Below are 22158 nucleotides of genomic sequence, written 5' to 3' on the forward strand. Positions count from 1 at the left end.
TCTTTCTCTCTTTCTTTTGGTTTTTCGAGACAGGCTTTCTCTGTATAGCCCTGGTTGTCCTGGAACTCACTTTGTAGACCAGGCTGGCCTTGAACTCAGAAATCCGCCTGCCTCTGCCTCCCAAGTGCTGGGTCTAAAGGCATGCGCCATCACGCCCGGCTCTACATTCTTGGGCCTTCCAATAACCTCATTCCACAACTGCCACATGAGGTATAAACATTATTTATTTATCAGCACTTCACAGTTGAGTAAACAGAGGCACAGAGATGTACCAGGATGTGCCCAAGGGCACACAGCTTGCTAGCAGAAAGGCCGGACTGTGGTTGCAGAGCAGGCTCCCCCTCCACTGCTGCTCTGTCAGTAGAAAATTAAAGGAGACAGGGCAGTGGGCTCAGCCTAGGGCTTGGTGCAGAGGGAACTGGGCCCCATGGAAAGCAGGATAGCAGTGCACATTTGGAACTGGGATAGTGCCGCATGCTGGAAGTTAAAGGTGAGCCTCCGGAGAGCAGTCTGCATTGTGTTCTCTAAGGATACAGGGAGGGTGGAGTACAGAGCCACCAGGAGAGACAGACACACAGAGGAAGACAGATGGTACCCAAAGAGCTCCTGCCAGCTAGCATAACCACCACTACACACTCAGGGGTTTTGTGCCTAGGCTGGTAGCTTGAAGTGTTTATACCACAGACACTGGCAAGTGCTGCAAGTCAGGGCTCCTTCACCCTTATCTGCAGGGTTCTCCTCACTAACACCTAAAAGCACACACAATCCCAAAACGCCAGATGCATTCAAACCTGGAGTGTGTCTCTGTGTGGAGTGTGCACCATGCCAGCCATCAGGGAAACAAAGACTAGCCCCTCAAGCCGATAGTGCGTGGTAGAGAGAGGTGACTCACTGTAAGATCTCAGGCCAGTCACTCAGTCTGGAGTTAGTCATCTGTGAATGGAGATGATTCTGAGACTCTCCAGGGGCTGTGGCCAGGCTGTCAAGGCCCTGCATGGAGGCCCTCAGGCAGCAAGAGAAGTGAGAAAAGACATCCTTAATGCAACCTGATGGGAGAAACGAGGGGGACCGGCTTGGACTGTGTATGGGGGGAGATGTCTTTGGTCACCACGTAGGATTTCAGAGTTCCCAGGATGGATGCTGTGTGGACAAAATCTTCTCTGACCCTCATCAGATAGTTACTGCTGATTTTTTTGTGTTTTGTTTTTGTGTTGGTTTTTATAATATATTTCTTTTATATTACTTAACTGTAAAACAATGGACTTATAGATAGGAATCTCTAAGGCTTTTTGTTTTGTTGTTTTAAAGAAAACAATTTAAAAATGTTTATGAGTATGGTTCAGTGCTTGTCTGTGCCTCATGTGTGGACCTGGTGCCTATGGAGGCCAAAAGAGGGCATTAAATTCCCGGGAAGTGGAGTTATAGACAGTTGTGAACTTCCTTGTGGGTTCTGGGACTCAAAGCCTCCAGAAGAGCAGCCAGTGCTCATAACTGCTGAGCCATCACTCTAGCCTTGTTATTTTGGAGACAAGATCTTCACTATGTAGCCCTACCTGACCTAGAACTTACTGTAGCTCAGGCTGACCTAAAACTCACAGAGACCTTGAACTACGCCCCCCCAAGAGCTAGAATTAAAGGTGTGCACCACCATGCGCAGTGGAGCCCTGGGCTTTACCCAACTCTAGCATTACTTGCTTTGATAAACTCTTTTATTTATTTTTTTTAAAGATTTATTTTATTTATTTATTATTATATGTAAGTACACTGTAGCTGTCTTCAGACACACCAGAAGAGGGCATTAGATCCAATTCCAGATGGTTGTGAGCCACCATGTGGTTGCTGGGATTTGAACTCAGAACCTTTGGAAGAGCAGTCAGTGCTTTTAACCGCTGAGCCATCTCTCCAGCCCTGATAAACTCTTTTTAACTTCCTGAAATCCTCGTTTCTAGAGTCTTGTGGGAATCCATTGAGCATATGCGGAAATGGGCCAAGCACTTTCTTGCCTTTGATCCACAGGTGGAATCTAGTCTGTCTCTGTTTCACCTCCCTTTATACAGAGATGTGTTGTTTCCTTCCTAAGACCTCAGCTCCTTTTTACATATTGCTTGCTCTGCCTGGAACATTTTGCTCATGAGGTAGCTCAGCACTATGACATTGGGGTAGTCTTGGCCCTGTTCTTATAGCTGGGGGCCAACAAACTTAACTCCTTTTACCTCTATTCTTTTTGTCTGTAAAATGGGGAAAACAAGACTATTCCTCTTCTCAGATAGTTGGAAGGACTAACTAAATTAGTCACGTACAACCTGGCACATACCAACACCTGAGGGTTCCCATTTGCCATTCCCACTTCCATTATTTCTTAGGCTTCCGTGTATTCAACGGAGCTTGTGAACCACCATATTTGGGCATTCACCACACTTCCCAAGCAGAGTACAGACCAAGTTCTAGTCAGACGACCAGTATGTTTTTACTGTTGTCCCAGCTTCCTCTTGAGATAGACCACGTTCTTAAAAGTGAAATTTAACTCCCTGGAACTGTAGGAGACCCCCCTGACATTTCTCAAGTTAAAAACATTCCCCCCCAGGGCTAGAGAGAGGACTCAGTGGTTAAGAGCACTGACTGCTCTTCCAAAGGTCCTGAGTTCAATTCCCAGCAACTACATGGTGGCTCACAACCATCTCTGATGGGATCTGATGCCCTCTTCTGATGTGTCTGAAGACAGCAACAGTGTACTCATAAATAAAATAAATCTTAAAAAAAAATCCCTCCTATATGGAAAAGATATAATGTATATAAATTAATTAGTGATATCCTCAATCTACAGATATAACGTCTGGACAAATATTTATTGAGTGGTTACTATATGTGCACACTGTATTAGGAGCTGGGCATATGGTGGTTAAAATAGTAACTGCAGCCCCTGATCACTTGTGGCTGTTTACCTTTAAATCAGTTGGATTTAAATAAAATAAACAGATCCATACTCCTGCAAACTGTCTTTTAAGAGCTTAGTAGTCACTTGTGCACTGAGGTGGGACAGCGCAGATAAACACCTCTGTCACCTCTGTCACCTCTGTCACCACAAAAGTTGACTGACCCTGCTATTCTAGAGGACGCAGACATTGATCTAATAATCACAGATAAAATATAATCACAACTGTGCGATCCCAGGTGGAATGACTGCCGGGTTCTGTGGCACATTTCAGAGGACTTGGCTTCTTTGATGGCATCCTTAGGGAAGACAGGTTGGAACTGGATTTGTGGAGCACTTGGGAGTTAGCAAAGCCAGGAAGCATGGTTATTAAAGGGATGGAGGGTGGGCTAATGACTGGGGTGAAGGGGAGGTTTGGGTTAGATGAGGAGGTAGGAGGACCACAGAGGACCCCGTGGAAAGGAGATATGGGAGCTGGGAAGCCGAGGGATTGGCCTCTAGTTAGAGAGAGCCTGGGTTTTACTGCAAAGCCCCACTGAGTAATAAGTTTAAAGAAGGTGGCTCTGCAGTCACCTTGTCCTTTCCTTCATGGAATTGGGCACATTACGCTGTCTGGATTATTCCCTCAGTTCTGTCAGTATGACAGTGCGCTCTAATCACCCCTTTCTCAGAGGAACAAAAATACAAGCAGAAGACCCCAACACTGTTGGTCCCATCCTGCGTCCCCACTCTGTGCTTCTCACTGAATGAAGGAGTTGGCCCAGCCTACCAGCTCCAGTTCCTGGACTGAATTCTCCGTCCTTAAGCAGGAGCACTTTCCATTGGCTTCTGAGAGAGAGAGAGAGAGAGAGAGAGAGAGAGAGAGAGAGAGAGAGAGAGAGAGAGAGACTGACTTTATCATCTCTGTCTTCTTCCTGCATCCTGTAGCTCCTTCACCTGGGCCAGTTCCTTTTTCTCTCTGTAATTTGGTGTTCAGGGCTGTCTCTGGGCCACCTTCATCTCCCTAAATACACTAACTCCCTGGGTGACCTCATGTGGTACCAGAGTGTGAGAATTAACTTTGTGTGTCAACTTGATGATGGTCACCCACTCATTTAGTTAAACACCAGATGTTGCTGAGGAAAGTATCTTAGAAGTGTAATTAACATTGAAATCAGTAGACCCAGAGTGAAGATTACCTCTCATAACTCGCGCATGCACATGGGCTTTATCCAGCCATGTCAAGCCCCCCCCCCCCCCGAAAAGCCAGAGGCCCACTGGAGAGAAAGCACCCTCCCTACAGAGTGCCACTTGAATCTCCAGCCCACAGGACCTTCTGAACCACTGAGCCTGTTCTTTGAGTTCGAGACAGGGTCTCCTGTAGTCTTGGCTGACCTCAAACTCCCAGCCTGAGGATAACCTTGAACTCCCGATCTTTGGCCTCACTTCTCAAGCATTGCTACAAGCAAGAGCCCTAACTGTTAACTGATGCCCTTTTAATCTCATGGCCCCTTTACACTCACACCCCACTGCTGGGTTTGCTTTTTTATCCTATTGTTTGTTTATTTTTGAGACTCTTGGCTGCCTTCAGACTCACTTTGTGAACCAGGCTAGCCTCAAACTCATAGAGATCTATCTGTTTATAGCCCCCGGGAGCTGGGACTGAAGGCCTGTGCCACCACGCCCAGCTGTTGCATATAGTATATGGATGGTGTCCTTTATATTGGACTCCCCTAATTTCTCTCTAATTTTTACTTTTAGCTCTGACCTCCAGATCTATATATCTAGTTGCCTATTGAAAACCTCTATTTAGAGAGAAAGTTAAAAATAGAGCTCTAAAGTTAGACTCTGGATTTGTTTCCTTCTCTGACTGTCCCTGTCCCAAAGAGTGCCACCACTGACTTACCCAGTTGCCATAGCCTGGATCTGGATGGTAGGTTCTTATGTTCCTCTGGCATCTCTCATTCCGACCATCTGCCATTCTGTGCTTACCCTCAGATGTAGCTGGTGCCTCATTAGTCTGAGCCTTTATGGCTTCCGCCTTCAGACTTCCTCCTGGCCTGTGCGTCTCCTTTCTACCGTTTCTCCCTGACTCTCTGGCTGCCTGGCTGGGTGAGTGCAGCGAGCTCACATCTTGGTGCTTCTTTGTGTCTTGTGCCCTCTGGCCCTCTCGTGCTGCCTTTTCCCTTTAGCCTCCCCCATAGGTACATCCTTAGATAGTCCCTACCTCCCTGCTCCCAGCACCCACCTCAATGCCATTGCTCTGTGAAAGGACGCAGTGAACAGCTCCTCCAGAATGAGAGGCACACAATGTGTCTGCGTGACAGAAATGATCAGGTACAGATCAAGAAATGGATGGTGACCAAGCGCTGTCTTTGCAGGTGAAGGTGTTGTATGGAGAAAGCAAGAGCTGGTGAGAACCTTGCTTTTCTTCTACTGGGAGCCATAGTAAAGACTTCAGTTGTTTGCTGACCACGGGAGGTGGGGGTGGGGGGGTGGGGGGGAGTCCCGTCTGGCCGATTCTGGTTTCTTAAGGCAGAAACTAGGTCATGTGCAGAGGGAGGGCAAGATGCGGGTAGTGCTGTTAGAAATTCGAGAAAAGAAGGAAAAAATAAAAGAGGCATCGTGGCAGCTGGGGAAATATGACAGGAAGAAAGGATTGCTGGGCAGGGCCGAGGACAGATTTGAAGTTTGTGTTTCTCCAACAATGGTTTGCTGCCTAAGTAGGGTGCAGACTTTGTGGACAGCTAGCACTAACAATAGTGGTTTTTAGCCAGGGGGTGGGAGCAAGGGGCAGCAGCACACATCTTTATTAGTCCCAGCACTTGGGAGGCAAGAGGCAAGGGGATCTCTGAGTTTGAGGCTAGCCTGGTTTACAGAGCAAGTTCCAGGACAGCCAGGGCTATACAGAGAAACCCTGTTTTGACAAAACAAAACAAACAAACCTCTCCACACAAGGGTGGGTCTTGCCTTGTCTGGACCATTGAGAAACCTCGCCTTGATCTCAAGGCGCCCTAGAGAGATGAAGTGTGGGTAGCGATCACGGTACCTGAGTGCGCTCTCTATAGGTGGGGTGCATTATATGCTGTTGATGCAGTAGGGCCATCATCTACCTTAGCTGAGGTGACAGTTCCGAAACAGAAGGACTTTCCATTGTTTTCTGGGCTATGATACCGCATTCTGGAGAGACAAGAAATCAAACAAGGGGGTTGCTGTACAAACGTTTGGATAGATTTAGAAGATATGCAGTTATTTATTAGTAGGTACTTGGGGACCACCGAGAGGGAGGGACAGTTAATCCTCCGTGGGAACCCCACCCAGAGGAGGTGACTTTTCAAGTGAATGGATTGACAGAGTAGACGTTGGTTTTCAAGGAAGAAAGATAAGAACGTGCACAGTCAGGTGTTTGATTAGACCATGAGCAGTCCTTGCGCTATGGGGAAAGGTAAGGAGGAACTTCTTATAAACTGGACCAGAGTAAAGCTCTCTGCATCTCCTCACAACAGGGAAGCTGTTTTCAGCCACTTGTGCTATAGTCTGCTTATCTTAAGAGCAGTGGGGAGTTGCAGTGGCATACTGTAGTCTTTTCTAATAAGCTGTTAGAAAAAAAATCTCAGCTGGGGCTGGAGAGGTGGCTCAGTGGTTAAGAACACTGACTGCTCTTCCAGAGGTCTTGAGTTCAATTCCCAGCAACCACATGGTGGCTCACAACCACCGGACACCTTCTTCTAGCATGTCTGAAGACAGTGACAGTGTACTCGAATACATAAAATAAATAAATCTTTAAAAAAAGAAAAAGAAAAATCTCAACTGTGATCCCTCTCTGACCAGTTCATGTAAGACATTTTCAGGGTCAAGCTATTAGAATCCTATAATCACGGCATTAGTACATTATTGTAACTTGGTGATAGAAGAGCCTCTCTCTACCCTGTCATACTCTTGAAACAAGTTGCACTGTGTGTATTTTTAAGAAGGGGGTGTTCATGACCTTCCTTTACAGACTGTCCCTATGTGGAGTGCCTGAAATACGGCAAACAGCTTGGCTGGGGAGCCAGGGGTAATCAGATTTGCCATCCCTTGGTCCTTAACGAAGTTTGCCCTGAACACTTTGGAGCTAGACACTTTGTAGCCAGTCTTGCGAATCAGGGGCTGCTCTGGTTCAAGCACTGCTTGCACACACACAAGAAATGAGCAGTGGGCAGTGTGGGCTAAGTATCTGGTCAGCCTGGCAGCCTGTGTGTGCGTTTATGCAAGTTTCTTACTTTCACCTTGGAAGAGCCTAGAAGGAAAGTGGGGAGGCCAGTTCTCAGAAGGCGTGGCTTCAGGCTGGCAACCTTCTCACCTAGTTTTTTTGTTTTTTTGTTTTTTCCATAGTGGGTCAGACAATTCATTCATTCACCAAGCATTCTTAGTAGCCTAGAGGCAGGAGGCATGAAAGGACAAGGCCTTCTTTGGTCGATGCTGGTGGTGGTGTGCCAAGTGTTTTCCTTAAGGTGAACCCCCAAGCCCGATTGGGACGAGGAGGAAGTATTGTAAAGGGAACTAGTCATTTCTTCTCAGGGTTACTCAGGATGAAGTAGGCATAGCTTTAAAAAAACCAGGGAACTTCCTTAAGAGAATCACCAGACTTGACTAATCCATTACCTTAGGTCACTGCCTTTGCAGTCAATTAGATTAACTTTTGGATTTTTTTTTTTTTTAAAGAAAACAACAATTTGGCAGGGTCACAGCCAGTGCCAGGGGCATCAGATCGTCTGTATGGGTGCCGGGCGTCAATATTTTTAAAGTTCCTCATGTGACTAACGCAAGCTTGTGTAGATAGCAGCGCCTTAGGGCTGAGGCCGGGTTACTCACTCCACACTCTTACTCGATTCTGGTTCCCAACATTCTTTGAATAGCAGCCGCGGCCTTTGGGTCGGGGGGGGGGGGGGGGCGGTTCCGAGCAGCGAGGATGTTGTACCGTCCAATTAGGAGCTCTCACTTTGCGGGGACAACAGGCACAGGTTGCCCGGGCTGCGCGGGGACTGGATTTTTGCTTTGTCATTCTGACACTGGCAGTTCGTGCCCGCCTACTAAGAGCAGGGCGTGGCTTCCTGGAGCCACTAGGAACCCGCAGCTCTTTATCCTCAGTTTGCTTCCGTCAGGCCTCGCGTCCACGCGGGAGGTGCGGGACGCCGACACCGCGGGGCGAGAAGAGCTGGTGGTTTCACCTTCCTTGTTCATGTAAGCTTAGTGTCAGCGTGGAGCTGACCGCTGGGGACCCGGGATGCTCGGGACGGTCGCTGGCGGGCCTGAGAGCATCGCTCCGGGGTGGTGCTTTGGAAATATCCCGGAGGGGATCGTTTAATGTGTGACTGAGCAGGCTGGGAACAAGCTAGGGTAAGCTCTTAGAAGGGTGCAGAAGACAGCCCGGGTCACAAGCTTCAGGATATGAGACTTGGGTCTGGCCCTTGTCTGCTGATGCCTGGCAACCAGAGACAGTGGGTATTTCTTTGTAGAGCAGTGATCTTGAAGTATATGTAACACTATGACGAATAAGTATATAGATCCGTGATAACATTAAGGAGTTTCATGCCTTTACAAATGTTTCCACTTCTTAAGCCCCATGAAATTCCTTGGAATTGTCGATTGCATGTTTCCAAGTGGCTTGCCCTTCTTGACCCAGGCAGTTAAACCCGGCAGCTGGGACTACAGCACAGCCTTTCCCTAACTGAAGGAGGCGGTGCAGACTAGTACAGATCAGAGACAATCCTGCCTGGATTGAGTCTCTCCTCCAATGTTGACCGGCAGCTCGAACTTGCCCAAGTTGGTTGACAGTATGTAGCTCGGTTTCCCTTACCTATGAAATGGACATGGTAATTTGGTAATGCATCTAAAAGTACATTGTGAAGACTAAATGTTTATATATATAATGTTATAGCACTTTATGTGTAAATATATCTCACTGTTGGTACTAGTACTGAATAACTATGCTTTTAAGTGCTGGTGTCAGTATATTATATATGACATACTGACACTATACACACACACACACACGTGTATATATATATATATATATATATATATCCACTCATTCAGCTGTGGGCTACATTTTTAATAGTCCCAGACTTTTCCGAGTTCATTCCTTTGTGAAATAGGACCATCCTCCTCTGATGTCATCCAGAGCGGATGGATAGCGAGCGTCTTTGTGGACCCTCGTTTTGCCCGCGGTTTCAGATTCCAGGAAGCCCTGGGTGTTGCATTTACCCGGCGCAGCGATCAAAAACCAAACCACGCAGTGTTCCTGTTAGGTGGCCACGAGGCTGGTGTTTTTAACGCCTTGCAGAGCTTTTCTGAGTTCTGGGGGTCCTGGAGTCTTGCTGGCCCAGCTGCTTAAGGGTCGGAGTCCACTGGCGAGAGTGACCGAGGGCGCGTGGCGTCCCGGAAGCCCCGCCCGAAGGAAGGCTCACTGCCGCTCTGCTTTGTGCCACAGAGGGCGGCGGGGCCTTGCAGCGGCGCGGGCGAGCGGAAAGGCCGCGGGAGGCGGCGAGCCAGCGGAAGGTGCGACTGGCGGAGGGCGGCCATGGTCCAGCCCTGAAGGTAGGAGCTGCGCTGGTTCCCCGATCTCCGGCGCTGGGACGTTGCAGGCTGGCGACCCACGTGCTCAGATCTCTGAACCGGGAGGAGCCAAGCCAAGCCATTTCTTCTTTTGTGCCCTTTGCTCGGGTTTTCCCTCTTACATTCTTTAGCGTCAGGGTGAATAGCATGGGGAAGTCTTGACAAAGAAGGCATCAGGAAATACTTACCCCTTCCTCATCAGGCCGCCCCATCACCTTCCTCTTAATTCTCAGAGGCATGGGGTACCAAGAAACACAGGCTCTGGGAAACAACCAGGAGTCCCATGGGTTGAATTTGTTTCCCGTCAGTCATTTCTTTCTCTAGCTCAGAATTGAGTGGATATAAAGGAATCTAGATCTACCCTTCTGTGGCAAGTATGCTGGGCATCTTTTTCCGGTCCGTCGATGGAGGGGTGACAGCCTGCAGAATTGCAAAAATGTATGATGAGACATCAGGCAGTGTGTTGAAGTCGGAGGACATTGTGGAGTCTGTTCTTAACTTCCCTATGTGGATCCTGGGGATCAAATCCCAGTCGCCACACTTGGTAGCAAGCACCTTCCCTCAGTGAGCCATCTCGCCAGCCCCTCTGTGATTTTTCAAAAGTAAAATATACTGGAACATTTGCTTTCTTAGTAAACCTGAGGCCTGCTAGGCATAAAAACACTTAGATGTATGTGTCATTAAGAAGAACATTAACAACTACTTTGTATTTTTATTTAGTCTTCTACCAGAAACATTTTTGAAGAGTGAATATGGGGACTGGAAGTAGGTTTCAAAGGTGAATAGCAAATGGGTGGGAACTGATTAAGGGAGCTAAACAGCTTTACCTTTAGTTAAGGCACTTGCTCCCCTTCGGCCTTCATTTCTCAAGTTAAATAACAACGACTTGGCCGTGGTCTTGGGGGTGGGGATTCTGCCTGTGTTGTAAATGTATATTGAGAAGTTACAGTCACTTGTTTCTCCATAACCTTAACCCCCCACACCCCCATGATTTTTTTTTTAAAGATTTATTTATTTATTATATGTAAGTGCACTGTAGCTGTCTTCAGACACACCAGAAGAGGGAGTCAGATCTTGTTACGGATGGTTGTGAGCCACCATGTGGTTGCTGGGATTTGAACTCCGGACCTTTGGAAGAGCAGTCGGGTGCTCTTACCCACTGAGCCATCTCACCAGCCCACCCCCGTGATTTTTAACACCAGTGGGGTAGGAGTAAAAAAAAAAGCCTTTATAAGCTTTGGGATGAACTTTATTGTCCTGTTTCTCTGACTTTAGTTTCGGGGCCATGAGTGGCGTTTGTAGCCTGTATTTCCTATTTGCTACATATATAGAGCTTAAGTAAACCAGCTGCTCTGTGTCCCACTTTCTCCTGGTTTTAATGAGTGCTAAAAAAAACAAAAACTGGAAAGAGACAGAACAGGTAAGATGACTGATTGGCTTCAGACTCTTGAGCCACTTGCTAGCCACAGTAAGTACATTATAGGAGATGAGAGAGGGAGATCTTTGGAAGGACTCAGTGGGCACAGCTGACTTTTTTTTTTTAAGATTTATTTATTTATTTTATATATGAGTACACTGTAGCTGTACAGATGGTTGTGAGCCTTCATGTGGTTGTTGGGAATTGAATTTTAGGACCTCTACTTCCTCCTGTCAATCCCCCTTGCTCTGGTCAGCCCCTACTCGGCCCTGCTTGCTCCAGCCCAAAATTTTATTTATTATTATACATATGTACACTGTAGCTGATTTCAGACACACCAGAAGAGGGCGTCAGATCTCATTATGGGTGGTTGTGAGCCACCATGTGGTTGCTGGGATTTGAACTCAGGACCTTCGGAAGATCAGTCAGTGCTCTTATCCGCTGAGCTATCTCGCTAGCACCCACAGCTAACTTCTTTTTTTTTTTTTTTTAAAGATTTATTTATTTATTATATGTAAGTACACTGTAGCTGTCTTCAGACACACCAGAAGAGGGCATCAGATCTCATTACGGGTGGTTGTGAGCCACCATGTGGTTGCTGGGATTTGAATTCTGGACCTTCAGAAGAGCAGTCGGGTGCTCTTACCCACTGAGCCATCTCACCAGCCCCCACAGCTAACTTCTTAAGGGGGGAGTTTGAATAAATGTTTCCTCTCCCTCTTTTTTCACATTTTTTTTGGTGCAAGTGCCAGGATTGAACAGGGCTGTAAACATTCTAGGTAAGTGCTCTAGCACAGAGGTATATCAGCCTTTATTGGGTAATGCTGGGAGTGGAACCCAGGGCCTCGATCATAAGCAGGTGTCCTACCACTATATTCGTTGGTAGTCCTTTTTTTTTTTCTTGTTTGTTCTTCCTCTTCCTCCTACTCCTCTTCTTCTTTTTTTGGAAGCAGTCTCCCTATGTAGACCTTAAGTGGCTTTGAACTTACCATGGAGCCTAGGCTGGCCAAGGAACTACCAATTATCTCTTGCCTCTGCCTTTTTGAGTGTTAGGATTACAGGGGGGTGCCACCAGGCCTGGCGGCATTTTATTTTATCTTTAAGTCAAGATTACAAGGACCAGAATTTATAGGCTTCCAGAGGTTTTTTTAATTTTTTTGTTGCATTTATCTGTGTGCAGGTGTGTGTGTGTGTGTGTATGTGCTCGTGTGTGCACTTGCATGTGCGTGCCATGGTGTGTATGTGAAGGTCAAGTGACAACTCTCTTTCTCTCCTTCCATGGCTCTGGTTCCAGAGTTCTGAAATTGCCTGTGTAAGTGCCTCTCTTGGTGCCACGGAGAAGAGCAGGCTCAGTGAGTGGAAAGGTACCCACTGGAATACTACCTTAGTTAAGCCTTCAGTAGTACAATGGCGATAAGATTAACAATTGGCTGCATGGGACTTGGCTCCTTTAAGGCAATAACAGAAGAGGTAACTGGCAGGCAGTGAGGCAGACTCATATCCAAGCAGATGGAGCCCAGTTGTGGTCAGTCTCCGGGCAGGCAGTCTCAAGCCCGCCCTGTAAGGTTAGCCACAACCTGCCTCTAAGCGATAGCCATCAGAGAAGGATGCTCATTTCATCTTGCCTATATCACTTCAAGCCTTCTCACACCTCCCACCCTGAACTCTCTCTCCCTCCCTCCCTGCCCAGGGCCGTCTTCCTCATGCCTGCTTCTTGCTGCCTGGACTGCTTCCAAGATAAAGGGCTCACTTTTCAGTTCTTTGTCATGAGCCTTCTTGGGTCAGGGCCAGCCTGGTTTTCTTTTACATCATCTCTACTCCCAAGCTGCTGTAAGCTCCTGGGAGTGGAGTAGTTACACCTTCAGTTCCTTAGATTTCCCTGCTCTGCTGGGGTCCTTCAGTTCCTGTCCAGACCCACCTTTCCAGGTGAGCACTTATTTAGAGAAATGCATTGTTTGGCCAACTAACTTGTGTAGTTCCCACCGCAACCCTACAAATCCTTCCTTCTGGAAGAGGAGGAATCCTGTCAGAGATAATTTTCTGGCTTGCTTATGAAGGTGGAAAAGTAGGCTTACTTTATATGCCCGTGTTCTCAAGGGAATGCTAGTAACCGGAGCTAACTGGAAATGCCTTGTACTGACAGTAACAGCTGTTTGTGTGCTGGACTCTAAGTTCTCACAACTGCCTGGTGAAGGATATGGTGTCATCCAGTATTGCAGGTAAAAACATGAAGACCTCCATAGTTAGCGGAGTACACAGCTGGCTACCAGGCAGAGGCAGGGCTGTGTGCCAGAGCACCTGCCTGCAGAGCTCACTATCTGCCCCGCACACTGCTCTGCTGACTACTGAGACACGCCTGCTCCTGCTCTGATTCTTGTGCTTGTGAGTCAGGATGGAGCCCATGCAAATCCCACTCTTCCTAGCATACTGCTGGCCTGGAGTGGACGGCCATTCATTTGAAGCTTACTGGATGAGACTTCATTCCCCTGTGCCTACCACATCAGATGCTTATCCATCTCTCATTTGTCCTTTGGCTCTTCATATGCATTCCATAGATTAGCACTTCATTCGTCTCCTCATTCCGTAATATTCATGAAGTGGTAATATTCATGAAGTGGCCGGGACATAAAGATCCACTTAAGGGAGTTAACTTTGAAGGTTCTGGTTTCATTGAAGGTGGGTGGTCAGACATGAAACTCTGAGCTGCTCAGAACTGGTTCCGATTAGCACGTTGGGAAACAACTTAGAATTTTACATCTGATAGTCATAGTGCCTTTAGCTTGGCATGCAGTGCAGGTGAGCCTTTGTCAGAAAGAAAGAGGCCACTTCAGTTAATCATGCAACTGTGCTGTCAGCACTAGGCTAGGCCTTACCCTGTTATCTCTGACACAGATCTGTATGATAATATACACATTTTAAAATACTTTTGTTAGGACTTAGGGGTAAGCTGAGTGGTATATAGAGGGGTTGCCTGGCTTGCCATGGCCCTGGGCTCAATCCACAACACTACTATGTATGCTGTCTTAGTTAGGGTTGCCTTGCTGTGAAGGGACAACATGACCATGGCAAAAAGTCTTACTTAGAAAGAAAAGCATTTAATTGGGGCTGGCTTGCAGTTTCAGAGGTTCAGTCCATTATCATCATGGTGGGAAGAATGGCAGTGTCCAGGCAGACGCGGTGCTGAAGGAGCCCAGAGTTCTACATCTTGATCTGCAGGCAGCAGAAGGAGACTGTGTGCCACACTGGGCATAGCTTGAGCATAGGAAACTTCAAAGCCTGCCCCCACAGTGACACACTTCCTTCCACAATGCCAAACCTCCTAATAGTGCCACTCCCTATGGGCCAAGCATACATATGGGGGCCATACCCATATAAGCCACCATATATGCCAAAAGAAAAAAGAAAAAAAAAAAAAAGGAGCTGGACAGTGGGCAGTGGTGGTGCACGCCTTTAATCCCAGCACTCAGGAGGCAGAGGCAGGTGAATTTCTGCTTTGGAGGCTAGCCTGGTCTACAGAGTGAGTTCCAGGACAGCCAGGACTACTACACAAAAAAAAACCCTATCTGGAAAAGCCAAAAAAAAAAAAAGGATCAATAATAGTTTTTAAGATAGAGTGGAATCCGCAGGAGACCGATTTTGCAAATGAGGAAACTCAAGTATATGGAAATTACAGAAGCCTTTTTTTTTCATTTAAAGATGTGTACATTTAAATGTGGATATGTGCGGGTTGAGTACAGAGGCCTGTATGTACATCCTCAACCTAAAAATATTTTTCTTTTCCTAAAACCTAAAACAATGAAAAAAATCATTGCTTTGTATATAAAAGAACATAGTAAGTACGTAATCGGTAGTTAAAACCACTGATTATATAATTTTTATTCTATATGTTATAATTCCCATCTTATAAATGAGGGACAGTGGTGGCTTACAGGTTTAGCACCCATCTAACTAAGTTAATACTAAGTAGATAAAGACTGGGACACAGGCTTTTCTTCCAGCCCATTTTTAGGTTGGATTCCTTGAGGTGGAGTTAAAGAAAGTTGTGAGCCTGCAAGTGTTCTTAACCTCTGAACCATGTCTCCAGCCCCTTCAGCCCGTTTAAAAAAATTAAAAATCAGTATTGTGATATATGTATGATGTATGTTTAGGCATGAGTACCCTGGTCTGTATGTCAAGTTTAAAAGACAGCATATGTGTAGACACGAGTACCATGGTCCATGTGTGGAGTCAGAGGACAAGTTTGTGGAGTTGATTCTTTCACTCACGTCGAGTGGTTCGTCTTTTTGAAGGTTTATTTTTAAAAGTATGTGCATGCACACATGATTGCCAGTGGAGGCTAGAAGGAAGTGTTGGAACTGGAGTTACAGGCAGGCAGTGATTGTGAGCTACCCCATGGGGTACTGAACTCCGTCACTGACGAGTGTGCCCCCCCACGCCCCCCCCCCACAGTCAAGCTTTCTGTGGTGAGAGTTGGGTATGCGCTTGTTGAACTTAGAAACAAAACACTCCTCACATTGTTAAGTCGCTGTGCACTGATAACTCCAGCCACTTAATTGTGCCATGGGTCACTGGTGAGCTAGTGTGTGGTTCCCAAATCATATTATTCACCCAGTAGGTGATAACACAGATGGTACGAGATGGTACTAAAAATCTTCATAGTTGGCTCATCTTGTTAACCCCCTCTGTAGTGTATGAAAGCATTTAGCCTTTGGCAGGCTTCCCCTGCAAAATCCTGCCTGCCCACTGTTCTTCCACCCTTGAGTGGAGACACTCCTAAGATCGCCCTTTTGTGTAAGGGGGGTGGGGGGCAAGAAGCATCCTTCACGGTGTGAATTAGCATGTACTTCCCACTAAGCAGAAAAAGAACACCCAGCTTCTGCAGGAGCCTGGGCTGGAGGTGTGGTCTCTGTGAGCTGGGGGGCGGGGTCGCTTGCGCATGGGCAGGAGGCTCTGTTCCAACGGAAAGCGCATCGCTTCGGTTGGTAGTAGTCGGTGGAGAGCTGTTACCTGCGCACCACCACCATGTATAAAGAAAAATGTTCCCTTTTTGGAGGCAAAGAGAAAAGAGGGGAGCTGGTCCGGAGCCTGGCATGGCAGCACCTGGTGAAGCAGGAGGAGGAAGAGGCAGTGAAGAAGGAAGAAAAGGAGGAAGAAGATGATGAGGAGGAAGGCTCAGACAGTAGCTCTGATGACCCGAACCCCAAGCCCCCCTGCATGCACCCAGACCTCCTGGAGCTGGCGGTGGATCGAGAGAAGTGCCGCAAAATCCGCAGGCAGTACCGGCAGCTCATCTACACCGTGCAGCAGAACCGCGAGGACATTGTGAACACGGCCAGCGACTCTCTGAGTGAGGCCCTGGAGGAAGCCAATGTGCTGTTTGACGGAGTGAGCAGAACCAGAGAGGCAGCCCTCGATGCCCAGTTCCTGGTTTTGGCCTCTGATCTGGGTAAAGAGAAGGCGAAGCAGCTAAACACCGATATGAACTTTTTTAATCCCATTGCCTTCTGCGATTTGCTGCTGGTGTTTGTGGGCTTCAATTGGGTGGAAGAGGAGTGTAAGGAATTTGGCGACTGCGATGATAGCATAGTTCTTTCCTTTTGGGTCTTGTTGCACGAGGAAGCAACCTCCTGGATGCTGAGAGCCGAAACGTTCCACTTCATTTTTGGGTCATTTAAGGCAGAACGTTCTGCACGAAAGCCCCGGCTTGGATATCACAAAAGAGCTTGCAAAATGGAAGGAAGTGGAGATATGCCTACAAAGTTGAAGAGGCTGGATGTGCATGCTAATCAGGAGACGACAGAAAAAGAAGTTGAGAGAATCTTGGGATTGCTGCAAACCTACTTTCAAAAGTACCCCGATACTCCAGTGTCATACTTTGAGTTTGTGATTGATCCAAACTCATTCTCTCGCACTGTGGAGAATATCTTCTATGTGTCTTTTATTATTAGGGATGGCTTTGCAAGAATAAGGCTTGACCAAGACAGGCTGCCAATTCTAGAGCCAACTAATGTGAGCCAGGTGGATGAAGAAAGTGATTCCTATTTGTACTGCAGGAAACAAGGCGTTATATCTTTGAGTTTACAGGACTGGAAAAATATTGTCTCCACTTTTGAAATTTCAGAGGCTATGATCAAAAACTCATATTAAAGAGTTTTATTCATAGCATATCTTGAGCTAACATTGCAAAATGGAATCTAAACAGAGCACAAACTCTAGTAAAGTATTTTCAAGAACAAATGAAATTGTCTACTGTGCAGTGTATTTTACTTGATAATCTAATAAGGTTGTAATCTTAAAAGTTCACTATCATGCTTATGGGAAAGTTTTTTTGAAATCCATATGACACTCTCAGTAATCTCCTGGGTTTCTTAGAAAGTATTAATTAGCCAACGTGCTAAACACAAAAACCAGGACTCACTGTGATACTGAGTTGTTTTTTCCGACACTGCAAACTAAGGGCAAGGGGGCTTTTCACCAGGTTGGGGCAAGAGTGAGAACAAGACAAGAAAAGTCGGTAGTATTCAGACTCACAAGTCCAGGTGACGGGCTTCCTTTCAAAAAGTGGATCTCTGTATTCTGAACTTTGTTTTTGATAAATGAATTTAATAAAAGTGTGTGTGTACTGTAAGACTGAAGCAACTAAGTCTTGAAAGGTAGGTCCAAGTTAGACAATAGGGAAGGCATCCTGGGTTGGTTTTGAGACAGGGTCTCCCCATGGAACCCTGGCTGTCCTGGAAATCACAGTGATCTGCCTGCACCTGCCTCTGCCTCCCACCACACTGGGTGAGAAGGCATTCTAGGGAAGAAAAAAACAAGGTCAAGTCTGTGCAACTGAGACAAGTCTCGACACGAGGCTGGGCAGATTTATAGAAAATTTACCCTTGACTCTGAAGCGGGCGGGAATCTCCCTGACCTCACCAGTGTTCACAGGTAGACAGTATTTATCACTCCCAGTTGCAAGCCTTATCTTCGGCTCATCTTTCACCACTCAGTGTCATCATGATTTTTACCAGCAGAGTGACCCTCTGTGATGTTTCAACATGTAACAACTCTGATTGTCCCAATTAAACTTGCTTTTAAAAAACAAAAGGCCCCGGGGGTTTTGCTCTGTATCTGGCCTATCTAGCGAGAATTCTCCATCCAGCCCTGGTGCTTGTGGCCCAGGTGTCCAGTTTCTTGTGGGCCTAAGTTGGAAACCAGGTGCTGATTTGAGTCGTTGGTCTGGCGTTGTAGCCTTTTGCTTCTCTGAAAGATTGCATTGGAGGAAGCTGCGCTCTGGGTATTTTTAAGTCAGGAGCTCCTGTTGCAGATGTTTGTATCATTTTCCTTTCTCTTGATACCTTGCAGTTTTCAGAGTGTAAATCACAGGATAACTGGGGTTGTGGTGCCACGATTAAGGGTTTTCTTAGCATGAGTCCTGCGTTAGCTTCTGTCCCCAACCTGAGTGGGGTTTCTCTGTGCGTGCAAATTATCTGATGGTCAATGTAGAATATTTGGTTTATGAAAATAATTCCAGAAGAGCCAGTGGACATGCCCTGAATGTGAGTCTTACGAATGTAAGTCTTTGTTGGTGGAAAGGTGCTGCCGCTCATGTGGCTAGTGGTGGTTTTGTTCTGCTTATAGTAAGCTTTCCTACCAAGTCTGTAGTGGTTCAGAGGAGGGAAATCCAAAGTCTAAATGATACCGGGATCTTTGTGTGGAGAAAGTTCATTACACCAGCAATGCATAGAGAATTCAGGAAAAAGCCCCAAACCCCTTTCCTCACATGAAGAAGAGCTAAACCTTTCCCAGCCCTGGCCACCCTTCAGGATGAAGGAGCATCCTTTGGCCTCGCTGCTCCTACTTCTGGCAGCTCAGCAGCGCCCTGGGGTTTCCAAGGGATGCCCTTTGGAAAGAGAATTGAGCCATAGATGAGTTGAGTTGTAGAAAATAACCACATTGCAGATCTGCTTGTCAACACCTTAAAATGAGAAGATTTGGTAAAAGTAGTGGGGGATCTTATGGACTTTGTTTTAAAGTTAGAACTTTATTGAGTTAAAAAGGACCTTTTATGATCCATATCAGCCCTAACCTGGAAACCTCAGTTGTTGGTTTACCAAGTGAAAACCCCTCCTGCTGTAGAAGGTTTTAATCCCAATCTGGAATTCCTACCCTGCCCTGATCATTCAGTGCCCAGATAAAAGACACACAATCTTTATATTTACAGCGAGCCTTAAACAGCACAAGAGCTGGGCAGATAGATACCTACCCTCTGTGCTATTAGAATGTACTTTCCTATCAATAACCCCTAGTTATTACTTTGTTTTATCTGAGCTGCTCTTAACTCAATTGGCCAGCCCTTGGAGCCATGCTCTCTTGAGTTCCCCTAACCTGTGGTGGCTTCTCTTCCACCTTCCTCTTCAGTTTACTCTAGAGACTTGGAGAAAAGCTGCTTCCAGAGTCTTGCTGCTCTTGCAGAGGACCTGATTTTAGTTCCCAGTACTCATGTTGTACTCAGCTCGGTAACCACACGTTGGCTGTGTCCGAAAGCATCTTCTGATGGCAACAGGCACACATGCAGTACATACATGTGCACATGCAGTACATACATGTGCACATGCAGTACATACATATGCACATAGAACACTCGACACCTGAGACAACAGGATGGGATTAAGTGTAGTTACTAGGTATGATATCTATATCAGAAAGAGAAAGAGATTAAATGTAGAAAGATGCGAGTGTGATGTATGTGAATGTGTGTACACATGTATGTACCTGCTTGTGTGTGTGTGTGGAAGTGAAAAGACAACCCCGCCTCCTTTTTTGATCAGTTCTAGGCTCAGCCAAATGCTTCAGATGCCCACATCTTGCCAATTACACCTCAAAGATTCAGGACCCTTTGGTTGTTAAAAACTGGCTGATGCAATTTGACTTTATGCTTGAACTGTAAAAGTCCATGTTCAATCCACGTTCAGAATTTGGTGAAAGAGCACTGGAAACCTTTGAGAGACGGCGTGCGTGGCCCTTTAGGATGTGGGGGTGCTGGGGGTGCACCTGTTCTCACTTGTCTGCTTAGGTGTAACAAAAGGCTGGCTCCAGGGGCAAGAGGTTTGTATTGTTCTCCTGTGTCCCCATCTGCCCTAAGAACATGCACTTAAAAGGAATTTGAGATGATAACAGTTCATCTTTTAAGTCAGTAAATTTTTACTTCTGGGCTTTCAAATGTGGTTCCTTTGTTGTCCATTGAGGTCACTGAAGTTGAAGATTTCTAAAATAGCTTTTTCCTCAAAGAACAAATGCTTAGTCTAGTTGTGTAACCACCAGCCTATAGCCCTCTGATTCTTTTCTTCTGAGCGAATAAAAATATTTGTGGCAACTTCAGAGTTCTCCATCGAAGATCTTTTGCATCCAATGTCTTCAGACAGCTTACTTTAGGCTAGATATGCCTCTGCTTGCTGACATTGATCTGTCTCCAAAGAATGAGTTCAGATCCACTCACTCCTGACATCCAGAATGCTGTGGGTCTGTCTGTCTGTCTGTCTGTCTGTCTGTGTGCCACTGTGCTCTGATGCAAGCAACCGTGGGCAGCAAGATGGGGCACAGCTTATGCTCAGCCATGGTTCTGGGATGCAGGCGAGGATTGATTTTTGTGCCTGTGTTTCTATGCTTCTGTCCGCCGTGTGAAGAAAAGCACACAAGTGCGACCAGTTATTTTTACCTCGTGTATGGGTGTTTGTCTGCATGTGGGTCTCTACCGCTTGTGTGCCCAGTGACTTTCGAGTTTTAGGCAATGATGAGCATCTGTGTGGGTGCTTGGGAATTGAACTGGGGTCCTCTGGAATAGTAGCTAGTGGTTTTTTTTGTTTTTTTTGTTTTTTTACCATTGAGCCATACCTGTGCCCCTTATTTAAAGGAGGTGTATATGCATGCATGATAATGCTGGTGTTTGGGAACCAGAGTCTGCAAGAACAGCAAGCTCAGCAGCTGATTTACTGCCTCAGCCTCGTGGTGGTGGTGGTGGTTGTTATTTTAACAACATCTGTTTAAGTTTTTTTGTTTACCCTTTAAAACCAACAGCTTTCATGCTCTTGGCCACTCCCTAGGGAAGAGTCACACTGGTTATCTGACTATTTTTACCTACTCCTGCGATCTGAGTGGCTGTTACTACCAGCTTGTTTCCCCCCACAGTGCCCTGCATTGAAGGAGAAGCCCTGGTCACCATGCCAGTTGATGACTGCTGGCTGTACTTCCCAGCTTCTCGAGGTAGAACCTTTGTGCAGACTGTCTGGGTGGCACCCACTTGCCCCAACTGTTGCTGGTTTCCAGGTTTTCTCCCTCCAGTCCCCCGGCCACCACATGTGCCTCGTGTGCTGCTGAGGGGCCCTCGTGGGGCTGTGCTTCCTGCTTCACGTCCCTCCAAGACACTCCCCTCCTCATCCCAGACGCCCTGTCCTACTGACCCCTGTATCTGCCCTCCACCCTCCACACCTGATAGTAGGCAGGAAAAAAATACGCAATCTGAGCTGGTAAGTTCATGGCTTTTTAGATTTTAAAGGTAAAGCTGGATTTAAAAAAATCTTTTTACTGTGCTTGCTAACTTTTCTGTCACCCTCATTAGCCCAGGGCTTTATTATAAAGTAACAATACGTGTAATGCTAAAACAGTGCTCCAACCCAGTGTAGACTGTAGCTAGCTATATAGAGAATCCCATTTGTCCTGCCTGTTTAAAATCTCTTGCAAGGGCTGGGTACAGTACATATATGGGTTTGAAGTTGAATCTGGTGGCTCATACCTTTAGTTCCTGTGTTTGGGAGGCAGAGCCAGGTCTATATACTGGGTTCCAGGTCAGCCAAAGCTTCATAGTAAGACCCCGTCTCAAAAACAAACCCCCCAGACCTATAAGGTACCTTGTAGAGGCATAGACTTCTAAGTTTACCTGTAGATCAATACTGGTTGGTGATTTTTCTGTGATTTTAGATTTTGCCTTTCAACTACACAGTGTAATAAAGTCTTGATTACTCAGCCAACTGTATAACTGCTGTCTTAACGTTATTGTGTTTGTTGTGTTAACCAGACTCCTCCTTAGTTTACGACTTAGCCCACTGATCTGTCTTTGACAAGGTAAAGGTGATTGCTAAATTGTATTGCTGACACTATTAAAGCCACGCCGAACAGTTCAATCTAATAGCCTCACGTTGTGCAACTGGGAGAATTTCAGTAGAAGTTCTGTGTTTCTGTGGTTTATTTTCCT

General features: G+C 46.4%; 2 protein-coding genes and 1 long non-coding RNA gene across 6 annotated transcripts in view; 2 read left to right on the plus strand and 1 right to left on the minus strand.

The window, feature by feature from the left end:
* The window catches only part of LOC115032132, a 13912-nt gene extending 6082 nt beyond the window's left edge, over positions 1-7830 (minus strand). The window contains exons 1-2 of the long non-coding RNA XR_003837765.1: positions 7779-7830; positions 5961-6091 (exon numbers count right to left, since the gene is read on the minus strand). This is a non-coding gene — a long non-coding RNA (uncharacterized LOC115032132). The remainder of the gene's footprint in view (positions 1-5960; positions 6092-7778) is intronic.
* A 201-nt stretch (positions 7831-8031) lies between these two features.
* Txnrd1 (thioredoxin reductase 1) overlaps positions 8032-22158 on the plus strand; it is a 36667-nt gene continuing 22540 nt past the window's right edge. For 2 of the 4 annotated variants that reach the window (XM_021175083.2, XM_021175086.2), the window contains exons 1-2: positions 8033-8134; positions 9384-9490. Coding sequence is in view for 1 of the 4 variants with exons in the window: in XM_021175082.2 (XP_021030741.1) it covers positions 21128-21433 (306 nt within the window). In the remaining 3 variants the exon portion in view is untranslated. Of the gene's footprint in view, positions 8135-9383; positions 9491-21111; positions 21434-22158 lie in introns of those variants that run through there. The other 2 variants (XM_021175084.2, XM_021175082.2) reach the window with 2 other exon arrangements.
* Eid3 (EP300 interacting inhibitor of differentiation 3) lies at positions 15815-17167 on the plus strand. The gene has a single exon (XM_021175087.2). It carries the CDS (start codon positions 15948-15950, stop codon positions 17070-17072), a length of 1125 nt encoding a protein of 374 aa, XP_021030746.1. The 5' UTR covers positions 15815-15947; the 3' UTR covers positions 17073-17167.

The sequence above is a fragment of the Mus caroli genome, chromosome 10 (genome assembly GCF_900094665.2).
Source record: "Mus caroli chromosome 10, CAROLI_EIJ_v1.1, whole genome shotgun sequence".
NCBI lineage: Eukaryota > Metazoa > Chordata > Mammalia > Rodentia > Muridae > Mus > Mus caroli.